Raw genomic sequence first — 14679 nt, forward strand, 5'->3', positions numbered from 1 at the left:
CTATACAAAGGCGTCGACCTGCACAGACAATTTTCTGTCATAGGCTGTAGTATCCATTACAGACTTCAAATAACAGATTTGAAACATTTCCGGTCGCTAAAATCATCAAAATACCGAATATAGGGGGGTACCGTTATATGGGGGCTATACGAAGACGTGGACCTGCACAGACAATTTTCTGTCTTAGGGTGTAGTATCCAATTCGAACTTCAAATACCAAATTTGAAACAATTCCGGTGAATAATGTCGCTAAATTCATTAAAATACCGAATATCGGGATGTACCGTTGTATGGAGGCTATATGAAGACGTGGACTTGCACAGACAATTTTCTGTCTTAGGATGTAGTATCCATTTCGAACTTTAAATACCAAATTTTAAACAATTCCGGTGAATAATGTCGCTAAAATCATTAAAATACCGGATATCGGGAGGTGCCGTTATATGGGGGCTATATGAAAACGTGGACCTACATGGATCATTTATGAACTTAACCTGCCTACTTGCGAAATAGACATGTGTGCAAAATTTTAGCCATCTATCTCAATTCATTCGAAAGATAAGGTGATTACAACAGACAGACGTACAGACAGACAGACAGACGGACAGACAGGCAGACAGACAGACAGACGGACATGGGTAAATCGTCTTAGAATTTTACGCTGATCAAGAATATATATACTTTGTTGGGCCGGACATGAGTATTTCGAGGAGTTACAAACGGAATGACAAAGTTAATATACCCTCCATAGTATGGTGGAGGGTATAAAAGTTATTATTTCGGAATGACGTCATTTGTCCCCGACAGCGTATAGGTACTTTTCACGCCTTTGTAAGACCCCAATGTATGCTTAAATTAGCTCAAATTACTTCCAGTTTCGATTAATTATGAAGATACCTTCATAATTCCACAATGACTGAGGTGTAGATTTTCTATAACGGCATATGCTGAAGTTCATCGATATATGCAAAACTTCTAACGGGAATTATCGAAATAAATTAATTCAAATTTCATTTCATCAAAACGGGATTTAATAGCCAAAATCATTTCTCTTGCCCCCTGCATAATTATGCAATAGCTATAAATTATTAACTTTTTTCGCACAGATTTTAAAAGGCAACAGTTGATATTTTTTCTTTGTTGATGAGAATAACAGAAACTCACATAACACGAGACCTATATTCTAACCTTGATATTGATATGAAATAAAAAAAAAAACAGCGCAGGAAATAAAAATAAAAAATACAATTCTAAACTAAATTTTATAATGGAATGCGCATAATTATAAAAAAAACACAAACAATTTAAATGCAAAAACCAGAAAATAAATTTAAATTGAATAATTTGCAAAGTGCATAACACCGAGCAAAATAAAGATGAGGGGAAGAGGGGAAAAAGTTCAATAGCAGCCGTAGATTGCAGATTAAAAGCATTAGCCAGGGTTGGGACCACCATGTCCCACCATGACCATTTGGAAAAATATACGAAACATTTTCAAAATCACTCTCGATCACGATGCCGTTCATTGCTCAAGGCATTTTTGTGTTTTATTATACCCTACACCACAAGGTGGTCAGGGTATTATGTCTTTGTGCATTTGTTTGTAACAGGCAAAAGGAAACGAGATAGACCCATAGTTCCTTTTGATGATCTACATAGAATCATATTCTGAGTCGATTTATGCATGTCCGTCCATCCATCCGTCCGTCTATCCATGTATTTTTGTAAACACAGTACAGGTCGCATTTATTACCCGATCCAGATGAAATTTTGCACAGACCATTTGTTTGGCCCAAGCACGAACCCTATTGAAATTGGAGATAATCGGTCAAAATTTAGATATAGATCCCATATATATCTTCGTCCGATTTGCCTTTTTATTGTGCACCAAACGTGTAATATCAGCCCGAATAGTATGGAATTTTGCATATACACCCAAATTAGGCCTGAAAATAAGTATGTCAAATTTGATCGAAATCGGTTCAGATATAGCTATAGCTCCCATATATATTGTTCATCCGATTTGTTATTTTTGTCCTCCGCAGCCGTAATATGCACTCTGTATCAACAATATTTGGGGAAATATATCAAATACAGATCAGAAATACCTATGCTAAATTTTATCGATATCGGTTCAGATTTGGATATAGCTCCCATATATAACTTCGTCCGATTTACCTTTGATTGAGCACCAAACGTCTAGTATTTGCCCAAATGGGATGAAATTTGGCACTTACAACCGAATTGAGACTAAAAGCCAGTATGTCAAATTTGGTGAAGATCGGTTAAGATATAGCTATAGCTCCCATATATACTGTTCATCCGATTTGTTATATTTGTTACCCACAACCGTACTATGCACTCCGTAACAACTCAGAAATATCTTTGCCAAATTTTATCGAGATCGGTTCCGATTTGGATATAGCTCCCACATATATCTTTATCTGATTTCAAATTAATTTCGCACCAAATGGGCAATACAAGTCCGAATTTAAAAGATACAAATGCTTCGGCATATTTAGTCCTTTGAACTTTAAATTATAATTATAATCATAGCGTGTATGACTGAATTCTCCCATAAAAACTTTTAATTGTTATGCGGAGCTCTACTAAATTAGCAAAGTGGTGTAGGGTATCATAAAGTCGGCCCCGACCGACTTTAAGACTTTCTTTACTGGTTTTCATTTATGAATGACTTGCAGCCATACAAATCGAACTATCTATCAACCATACCCCCCCCCCCCCCCCCCCCTCGCACCAACCCATCCTCTCGCTATTGATATTTAATTGAATGCAAAACTTGTGTTGATTTTGTAATTTGTTTTGCCATTTTTAGAGCACACACATACACAGCTTGTTAATATTCATATCTGCTGATGTTGTTGCTTTTGTTATTTGTTATACGGAACAGCCTCCTCACGAGATTTGATAACAGCCCATGCATGGTTATCTTCAACGATTGCGCATTTGACACGTAATTGCTTCGCAAATATGAATTGAATTCAAAACGTGTCTTTTGTATGGCATTGTAACAGCAACAACTACAACAAAAACAACAATTTATGTAACAGAGACATTGAAATATTTCTATGATTGCGAATATAAAACAAAAATGGATAAAGTCTTCAAAAACGCCCAGGTTTATGGAGCAAAGAACTAACTACGATAAACTCCTTTAGTTAGACACTAGCAAGGTACCAGCTACTTCGTCAGCCAAAATTTCACCATAAAATTTTAGATTCATTCCAATAGTTCGTGTTAGGACTTTTTATACCCTCCACCTTGGAAAGGAGGGTATATTAACTTTGTCATTCAACATCCTTAATTATTCGTCGTAGACCCCATAAAGTATATATATTCATAATCAGCATAAAATTCTAAGTCGATTTAACGATGTCCGTCTGTCTGTCTGTTGAAATCACATTACAGCCCACATTACCCATATAACGGTACCTCCCGATATTCGGTATTTTGATTATTTATGCCACATTTTTTCACGGATTTGTCTGAAAATTGGTACTTGTAGGTCATAATGGGTCCCTGTGCGTGTGGCAAAACATTGCATGTATGGGTCCACGTTTTGGTATAGCCCCCATATGAAGGTACCTCCCGATATTCGGTATTTTGAAGGTTTTTGCCACATTTCTTCTTATGTTTCCTTTACCCTAAGGTGGAGGGTATTAAAAGTTTGGTCCGGCCGAACTTAATGTTTTTTTACTTGTTAGTACTCAAAATCTTCGTACATTGTACGAAAATATTAGACTTGCAATATTAACAAGTAAAAAGGCTGTAAGTTCGGCCTGGCCAAACTTTGAATACCATCCACCATTTGGAACGAATTTGGCAATTTTCAAAATATATTAAATTCGTTAAAAATTCTTTTAAAATCTTAAAAATACCGAATATAGCCTTTACGACGTGAACCTACATAGGCTTTGTTTGTCATTAGCCATTACCAAATTCAAATTAGGAACTTGAAATAAACGCGAATAATGTAGCTAAAATCATCAAAGTATAGAATATAGGGAGGTACCGTTATATCGGAGCTGAGCGAAGACCTGAACCTGCGTAGAAAAATTTTTGTCATATTCTGTAGCATCCATTACGAACTTTAAATACGACATTTCAAATAACTTCGGTGAGTATTGTACCTAAACTCGTCAAAATATTGAATATAGGGAGGTACTGGTATATGGGGCCTATACGAAGACCTGGACCTGCATAGACAATTTTCTGTCACAGACTGGAGTTTCCATTACGAGCTCTAAATGCGTAATTTGAAAAAAAAAAATTGGTGAATAAAGACGCTAAAATAACCAAAATACCGAATATAGGGAGGTACCGTTATATGAGGGCTATACGAAGACGTGGACCTGAACAGACAATTTTCTGTCTTAGGCTGTAGTATCCATTGCGAACTTCAAATACCAAATTTTGAACAATTCCGATTAATAATGTCGCTATATAGGGGCTCTATGAAGACCTGGACCTGCACAGACAATTTTCTGTCTTAGGCTGTAGTATCCATTGCGAACTTCAAATACAACATTTGAAATAATTCCGGTGAAAAAATGTCGCTAAAATCATTAAAATACCGAATATCGGGAGGTACCGTTATATGGGGGCTATACCAAAACGTGGACCTACATGGCCCATTTTCAATACCAAAAGTCTTGCAGACATAACATACATTTGAGTAAAATTTTATCAATCTACTTCAATTCGTTCGGAACCTACAGTAATTTCCACAGACGGACAGACGGACGGACATCGCTAAATCGACTTTGAATTTTATGCTGATCAAAAATATATGTACTTTCTGGGGTCTAAAATGTGTATTTCGAGATGTTACAAACGGAATGAAAAACTTAATATACCCTCCATACTATGGTGGAGGGTATAAAAATATTATTCAAGTTTCTTTCCTTTTTCGGAAAGAATAATAAGAAACTGTTAACCTTTTACACCAAAAACACTTCAAAATCTCTAATTTTGAAATTTCCGGAAGAGGACATTTGCCAAACCATTGCACAATGGACCCACATCCAATTTATCTGTCATAAACTTATTTCGACGTATCCATATCTAAAAACCCTTAAAACCAAGACGAGCCTGAAAGTCAAATTTCAGAATCTCAGCCCTTACCCTTCGCCAAATACCAAGTTTAGTTCGATTTAGTACTTTCGAACAAATAAAGTACGCATTTCCAATTTCCTCCAAATATCAACCTCAAATACCAATTTAATAATTTCAACATTCCAGTTCTCTCCATTCACCCAATAGCAAATTTAGTACTATTAAGTACTTTTCGTACAATTAAAGTACATATTTCCAAAAAAAAAAAAAAACAAAACACCTCCATATCTCAATTCTAGATAACAACAGAGGCCCCAATATCAAATTTCGGGATTCCAGCTCAATACCTTCATCATATACACAACTCTAGTACTATTTAGTACTTTTCGTACATATATCGTACACATTTCCAAAACCACCTCCATATCTTACCCACAGATACCAACAGTGACATCTATATCAAATTTGAGCTCTATTCCTACACCCAATACCAAATTTAGAACTATTTAGTACTTTTCGTACAATTATAGTACACACCTCCATATCTCAATTTTAGCTACCAGTATAGTCCTAAATATAAAATTTGAAGCTCTCAGGCCTATTTATTCACCCAATACCAAATTTAGTACTATTCAGTGCTTTTGGTACAATACTAGTACACATTTTCAAACCCACTTTCATATCTCAATTCCAGATGGCCACAGTGACCTCAATATCAAATGCTGCTGAATTACAGTTCTATCCCTTCACTCAATACCAAATTTAGTGCCATTTAGTACTTTTCGTAAAATTATAGTACACAATTCCACACCACAGTCAAATTTCCAACACATATACCAACAGTGTGATACCTACATTAAATTTCCGGATTTCATAAAGTACAATTTGGTACTTTTAGTACAATTATACTACACATTTCCGAAACCAATTCCACATGACAAGCGACCCTGATATCAAATTTTCAAGAACTATCTCTCTTCACCCAATACCAAATTGTACCAATTATAGTAATATTTAGTACTTTTCGTACACTTGTCTTACACATTTTCAAAATCGTCTCTTTATCACAAATGTATCACCAACAGGGATCCCAATACAACATTTCAAATTCCCAGCTTCATCCGTTCAACCTAAAGCAAATTGTTCTAATTTAGTACCATTTAGTACAGTGCGCTTAGTACATCTTTTCAAAACCACTTTTGTATATCAAACTTACTATCCAACCTTGATTCTCTTATCAAATATCAAGTTTTAAGCTCTATCCGCTCACATAATTCCAGAAGTTTAGTACAATTTTAGAACTATTCGTAACCTTAAAGTTTGGATTTCCAAAAACCCTTTTGTGAGCGTATCCTCCCTCAGTGACTTTTATTCCAATTTTCAGAATTCGAGCTTATTCCGCTTGTTCCATATAAAGTATTCAACTTTTAGTACATTTCGTACAATTTTAGTACAAATGTCCAAAAAACCTAGCATTTTCACACATCTACGCCGCAATACTAACCCTCGTACAAAAATGTCTCAAAATGTTAAACCCTCTACTTAAAACATTCAGGAATGGTCCCTGAAAAAGAAAACCTCAAAACTTCACGACTATAGTCTTAAAATATTTCTTTTAAAATCTAAGAAATCGTTCTTGAAATATAAAAAAACATATTCTTAAATAACCATGAATCCAGGCCTAAAAGTCATTGGAGCTCTAAAATCTTCCCGATATTATCATTTACTAATCGCTGAAAAAATAGACATAAAATTAGCAGGATTTTAGTATTAAAAAAATACCTTCAAGATCTTTAAAAAAAGTTCCTAAAATATAAAACCATATTCTTAAAATATCCGAAAATGTTCACCATAATGTTCAATATATTTATTTTAAAATCAAAAAAAAAAATTCTTAAAATATAGAACAGCATTCTTAAAAAAAATCTACGAATGTAGCTCTGATAGTTCTTGAACAAATAATGGCTTTAAGAATAAAGTTCTTTGAATTCAAGAAATAATAAATAAATAATTAACCTCTAGGATGCATATTTCTAAAAATCTTAAAATCTAGTTTCTAAAAGTTTCCAATCAAATAAATTTGCTTCTAAACAATTTTCCGTTTTGTCCTTTTTTTTATTTTTAGTTCGTTTGCATGGGCGGGACACCAAATCGTATGGAGAACTTTGCACATTTCATTATGAATGAAATCGGCTACAAATTACCTGCAGGCACGATGTTGCAGGACATCAGCGCCTACTCGTATCGGTATTCGATGTACAAAGTTGGACCAGTGCTTTGCGTCAGTCACGGCATGGGAACGCCCTCTATTTGCATTCTGATGCACGAAATGATCAAACTGATGCATCATGCCAAGTGCCAAGACCCGATCTTCATACGTATTGGCACTTGTGGTGGCATTGGTGTAGAGGGTGGCACTGTCATCATCACCGAGGATGCTCTGGATGGTCAATTGAGGAATTCTCATGAATTTGTAAGTTAGACAACAACAACTACAAAAGAAAATTTAAATGAATTACAACAACTGAAATGTCTTTAATTTATTTTCCAGACCATTTTGGGTAAAGTCGTTCATCGCCCCGCCAAATTGGACAAGAAGTTGGCTCGTGAACTTAAGGCCTTGGCCAGTCCCGATGAACCCTATGATACCATAATTGGCAAGACATTGTGCACCAATGATTTCTATGAAGGTTGGTTAGGAAAAAAAACGAACTGAATTTTGGAATAGAAATAACCCTTGATTTTATTCTCTCCTTAGGTCAAGGCCGTTTGGACGGAGCATTCTGTGATTTTTCCGAAGCCGATAAAATGGAATATTTACAAAAACTCGCCGACAATGGTGTCGTCAATATTGAAATGGAGAGTACCATTTTTGCTGCCCTTACATATCATGCTGGCATCAAGGCTGCCGTTGTCTGTGTAGCCTTGCTGAATCGTCTCAACGGTGATCAGGTAAGAATGCGATGGTGACCAGTTTAGTTGTTTCCACTTTTCCATTTTAACTTTTATCACAGGAATATACAATTTAAATAAATTTATTTTCATTGTGGCAAATTGTTGTGGAGTTTGTGTTCTGAATAAGTTTCTTTGTTTTAAGGAATTAGGTTTTTCTTTTGTGAAGAGAGATAAGTTGTAGTTGTTTCCAACACCACCTACATTTCTCAATCCCTGATACTAATAGAGACCTCAAAAAAAAAAAAAAATCGCGATTCCATCTGCATCCATTCACTCAATACCCAATTTAGTACCACCTAGTACTTTTGGAACAATTATAGTAAACCAGCACCAGCACCCCTTCTGTGAACCGCAGGCACCAACAGAGACATCAATATCAAATTTCAGGATTCCAGTCCTATTCCTTCATCCAATACCAATTTTTTTACTGTTATAGTTCACATTTCCAAAACAACATTAAGATCTCAAATCCAGATCTCAATATCAAATTTCAGGATTCCAGCTCTATCCCTTAACTCAATACCCAATTTAGTACCACTTAGTGCATTCCACATGCCCACAGAGACCTCAAAATGTAAATATGACGATTCCAGACCTATCCCTTCACCCAAAACCAAATTTAGTACCATTTAGTGCGTACAAATTTAGGAGGCATCAATTTTCAATAATCTAAATATAAAATTTCAGAATTTTATGTCTATCTCTTCACCTAATACTAAATATCCAATCAGTACTTCTCATACAATTATAGTACACATTTCCGAAACCACCTCCACATATAGCCAGGCTGCACGTGAACAGCGACCCTAATATTAAATTTCAGATTGCATATACTATTTGTTCGTACAAATTCAAATTGTACCAAATTTAGTACTATGGGTACTACCATAAGTACATATTTCTAAAACTTCCTACATTCCGCAATCCTACTCGCCAATAGTAATCTTAAATCCAAATTTAATGATATCAGCTCTATCGGTTCACCCAAATCCAAATTGTACATAATTAAGTACATATAAGTACACATTTTAAAAACTACTTCCATATCCACGTTTTACACTTCGACAGTAATCTTATTTCAAAATTTCGGGATATCAATTCTATTGGATCACCCAAATCCAAGATGAACCGAATTTAGTACCATTTAGTACACATAAGTTCGAATTTATAAAGTTTCTTATATACCTGAGTCCTACAATGCAAGATTAATCTTATTTCCAAATTTCAGGGTATTAACTCTATTGGTTCACCCAAATCAAAATATTACCAAATATTGTATCATTTAGTACTTTTTGGACAAATACAACTTTCAACCGTGATTCCCATTCCAAATTTCAAGTTTCACATGATACGAAATTGTACCAATTGTAGTACATTTTAGTACTCTTTGTACGAATTTCTGAAAACCCTTTGGTACATCATCCATCATACTCTCCCATCAGTGACTCTCATTCGAATTCGATCTCATTCCGTTTGTCCAATGCTAGGCATTCAATCTTTAGTACATTTTAGTACTTCCCGTACCCGTTTAGTACGAGTTTCCAAAAACCCAGACTTGAGCAAAATTTCAAGATTCAAGCTTCAGCCGTTTCGCCTTGATTCTCCGTCAGTCAGTCAATTATTTCACTACTCACTTATATATAGCACTTATATTGTCCACGCTTTGGTATAGCCCCCATGTAACGGTAGCTCCCGATATTCGGTATTTTGATGATTTTTGCCACACTTTTTCACGGATTTGTCTGAAAATTGGTATTTCCAGGTCATAATGGGTCCTAGTTCGTGCGGCGAAACATTGTATGTATAGGTCCACGCTTTGGTATAGCCCCCATCTAATGGTACCTCCCGACATTCGGTATTTTGATGATTTTTGTCGCATTTTATCACGGATTTGTTTAAATATTGGAATTTATTGGTCATAATGAATTCTAGAACCGTTGGCGAAATATTGTATGTATAGGTTCACGTTTTTATATAGCCCCATATAGCGGTTCCTCGCGATATTCGGTATTTTAATGATTTTTGCCACATTTTCCCACGAATATGTCTACAAATTGGTATTTGTTGGTTCTAGTGTTTCCATTACCCTAAGGTGGAGGGCATTAAAAATTCGGCCAGGCCGAACTTACTTTTTACTTTTTTTTTTTAAATTTAAATGAATGAAAGCAAAAAATGTCGGAAATGGCATCAAATTTTGGAATAAGTTTAGATTTTTTCGAATTGGTCACCTTTGGCACGAATATTGGCCAATGAAACCGTCACACGCTTCCCCAATGTTGCTCTGCGGTATTTTGGCCCATTCCCGGCGAAGCGCTTGCTTGAGGTGATCGACACTTTGGTATTTTTTAGTGCCAACTTTGCTTTCCAAAATACTCCAGACACAATAGTCCAACGGATTGGTATCCGGAGATTTTGGTGGCCATTGTGCGCTGGAAATGAAGCGAGGAACCTAATTTTGTAACCATTCTTGTGTGGCGCGTGTAGAGCGACCATCGGCTGTTAGGGCGGCCCACACCATCAACATATTTGGCGCTTGAGTTCTGGTGGTCAACCGAAGATGCACATTTTCAGCTGATCTCTTTGTCCAGTAAATACGATCATTTTGTTTGTTTACAAACTGCTGGACAACGAATGTTTTTTTATCGGAGAAAACCAAATTTGGCAGTTCATTACTTTCGGCCAGGCGAAGCAACTCTTTAGATCTTTTGAGTCTATTTTCTTTATGTTGCGGCGTAAGTTCTTGCATCTTTTTGGAATTTCAATGCCTTTATCCCGAGCTCGTTTTTCACGAGCCATTGGCCATTTTTCGGCCACTGCGACGCGGGTTTCGATCAAGTCGCTTCTTTACAGAGTTGTCCATATTCGACGGACCCAACTGGTAACGCCATAACTTTTGACAGAGATGTCACAACGCTTAATGACATACCGCGTTTGAAGCGTCAGTCCAAGCAGATTTTTACCATGAACCAATACCCGCCACGCGAAATAGTTGAAATTTACATTCAACAGAAGAAGTCAATTGTGAAAACTCAACGTGTTTTTAAAACATTAAAAAATGTGAGAAGTGCGCCTTCTAAGAACACCATTAAGCGTTTATACGAAAAATTTTCGACTGGTAAGGCTCTTTCTAATCCGAAGAGGCCATATAAAAGTCGACCAAGGCGATCGGCCGAGAATATCGCTGCCGTACGACCCAGTGTTGAGAGGTCCCCAAGAACATCCCAAAAACGCCGTTCTCAGCAGTTGGGCATGGCTCGGTCCACTTTACAACGGATTATTCGCATTGATTTGCATTTGTTCCCGTACAAAATTCAATTGACGCAAAGAATGTTGCCTGCCCCTGGAATGGGCCCAAAGAGTCATGGGTCCGTCGAATATGGGCAACCCTATAGCCTTACTTTTAAGTTTAACATTTTTGTTGGGAACTCCAAGTGAAACCATTTCGAAATTGTGCTAAAAAGTTATGTATGCCTGTAGCTTGTATCCAAAATAGATTTTAGTTTTATTTTTCAAATTCTGTAAGATATATATTAATTGTTTTTTAATTCTCTTTTCCAGGTCAATTCCCCCAAAGAAGTTATGAATGAATGGCAGACACGGCCACAAATTCTTGTAGCGCGATATATACGCAAAGTATTAGCCCAAAAGGGTCAACTGAAGAGTCTATTCAATGGTCAAGGATCGATTAAGTCACCCAGACGTTATAAGCTGGTACAACAGGAATCTCAGGCCCACGAATAGAGGAGATGGCAGACAGGCAGACAAACTCACCATATATACACTAAAACTACAACTTTATATATTTCTTCAAATCTCTAAAACTATACATGCCTTGTGTTATATATATATGAAAAAAGTTAAATTATTCATTTGCATACAGACATGTGTACTTATTATAAAACAAAAAAACACTAAAAATTATGTATATTTGCATACATAGATGTGTGAACTATGAAGAGCGGCAAGGCGAAATATGATTGAAGGACATATATATATGTATATATATATGTATATATATATATATATATATATATATATATATATATATATATATATATATATATATAAACACATACAAAGCAAAACTAACCAACACATATACACACACACATAGACAAATATAAATAGAAAAAACCAGAAAATATTCTTTTGTAGACCTAAGTATGTTGAATTATACCTTCAAACTGATGAGATATCTGGATATCTATCTACACATAAATACCTACAAACAAATAAAAAAGTATATGCATATACAAACATACAAGAACAAGAAAAATGAAAACAAATCTATTTTGGAAACCACCACAAATTTGACAAAAAAAAAAAAAAAAAAAAACAAAAAAAAAAAAAAATGAAAAAATTAATGAAAACTAACACCCACACATTATGATATGTAAAATATGAAAAAAAAGAAATTATATATTGAAAAAGAGCAAAAAAAAATAATCGCTTTTAAACCCATTTTGACAAGGCTCTTGTCACAATGGATGGCTGAAATCCAATACCCCAGCAATGATGGCTGATAGAGAGAATATTCTCATTTCAAAGGCGAAGGTCATTTCAAAAGGGTTAACGAAAAAAATTCAAGTTCTTTTTAGGCGAAATGGACCGAAATGAGTAGATCAAAAAATCAAAAATGAACCAATGAATATTTCCCACAGAACAGAATGTCGCACAGGCCTCTAAAGCACGAGGTTTTTTGTTTTAAAAAACTATTTCGATCCTAATTTGTCCGGATTGCCTTTGGATTTCTTCATATTACTAAGGCCCTTCGAGTATTGTTGATTTATCATCCATTCTGGCACTAACCTTCGGGTACAGTGTACACCAGAAAAATATGCACCTAAATTATGACCGAATTGCTGACTATTATTGTAATTTTTATTTTTGTTACAATAAAACTGATATAAATTCCATATTTATTGTAAGACAAGCATTTCATAAATAATTTTATTTAATTTTTGTTTCTTTTTGTTTTCAATTTTTTTTATATTTGTATATTTATTTTTTTTAATAAAACAAAAAGCATTTAGATTAGAAATAAATAAGTTTGACATATTTTTATTTACATTTCGAATAAGGTAAGTGTGCCTAAGTTCGGTACTTTCAGCAGTAGTCGGCACTTTTAATTTTTAAGCCCAAATAAATGAAACTATTATAACTAAATGTATTTTGTTTACTTCAAATATATTGTCAGCTATCTTTGTGTACAATTTCGCTAAGAAAAAATGATTTATTCTAATAAAACTTAAATTTTTGTCTGTGAAGGTCCTCAACAATCCATATTCTTAAGAAAAGTATAATAAAGACGTTGAATCCGTTTAACTAAACAAAAATATTATATTTTAATGAATTAATTTATTATTATTATTAATTATTCTTACAAAAAAATTGGTATGCCGACTGTTGGAACATGCCATACCGACAATTGGCAAGTGGTGCCGACTATGAAATTCAAATCCTAATAAATTAACTTTGTAATAATTGAAAAGTTCCACTCGGAATGGTGAGCAATTAAAAACGCGAAAATCCTAAAAGTGCCAACTACTGGTACACTTACCCTACCCTATTGCACTACATACATATAGGGTGAGATAAAAAAAACTGCAACAAAGTCAAACGCCACCATTTTTAGATTTTTTTTAAATTTTTTAGAATTTTATTGAATGAAAGCAAGAAATGTCGGAAATGGCATCAAATCTTTGAATAAGTTAAGATTTGTTAGAATTGGTCACCTTTAGCACGAATTATGGCCTTCAAACGGCCAATGAAACCATCACACTCTGACCGAATGTTGTTCTGCGGTATTTTGGCCTATTCCCAGCGAAGGGTTTGCTTGAGGTGATCAACACTTTGGTATTTTTGCAGTGCCAACCTTGCTTTCCAAGACACTCCACACACAATAATCATAATGTCCGGAGATTTTGATGGCGATGGTGCTGAGTGCTTTTGGAATGTCCAAGATCTGCGGCCAAAATGTTTGCGGGCCCAAGGCTTTAATACACCCTTGAGAATATTTTCGCGATAATATTCGGCATTTATTCTGATGCCACGATCGATTAATACGAGCAGCGAGCGACCATCAGCTGTTATGGCGGCCCACACCAACACCATGGCCGGCGCTTGAGTTCAGCTGACCTCTTAGGCAAGTTAACACGATCATTTTGTTTGTTTACAAACTGCTGGACAACGAATGTTTTCTTATCGGAGAAAACCAAATTCGGCAGTTCACCACTTTCGGCCAAGCGAAGCAACTCTTTAGCTCTTTTGAGTCTATTTTCTTTCTGTTGCCGTGTAAGTTCTTGCACTCTTTGGAATTTCAATAGCTTTACCCCGAGCTCATTGTTCAATATTTGCCGAATGGAATATTGCGATATGTTCACCTCATGAGCCACTTTTCGGCCATTGCGAAGCGGATTTCGATCAAGTCGCTTTTTATACCCTCCACCATACTATACGTACGTAACTCCTCTAAATACTCATGTCAGACCCAACAAAGTATATATATTCTTCATCAGCGTAGAATTCTAAGTCGATTTTCGTCTGTCTGTCCGTCTGTCTGTTGTAATCACGCTATCTTTCGAATGAATTGAGATAAATGGCTAAAATTTTGCACACATGTTTATTTTTCCAGTAGGCAGGTTAAGT

The 14679-nt window shown here is 35.4% G+C and overlaps 1 protein-coding gene across 1 annotated transcript in view; it reads left to right on the top strand.

Moving 5' to 3' along the window:
- The window catches only part of LOC131800580 (uridine phosphorylase 1-like), a 30423-nt gene extending 18517 nt beyond the window's left edge, over positions 1–11906 (top strand). The window contains exons 3-6 of the mRNA XM_059129620.1: positions 7202–7549; positions 7628–7766; positions 7835–8028; positions 11590–11906. Of these exons, the coding sequence (XP_058985603.1) occupies positions 7202–7549; positions 7628–7766; positions 7835–8028; positions 11590–11772 (864 nt within the window). The 3' untranslated portion in view covers positions 11773–11906. The remainder of the gene's footprint in view (positions 1–7201; positions 7550–7627; positions 7767–7834; positions 8029–11589) is intronic.
- Positions 11907–14679: the final 2773 nt, after the last annotated feature.

This window comes from Musca domestica, unplaced genomic scaffold (genome assembly GCF_030504385.1).
Source record: "Musca domestica strain aabys unplaced genomic scaffold, Musca_domestica.polishedcontigs.V.1.1 63, whole genome shotgun sequence".
Lineage (NCBI taxonomy): Eukaryota > Metazoa > Arthropoda > Insecta > Diptera > Muscidae > Musca > Musca domestica.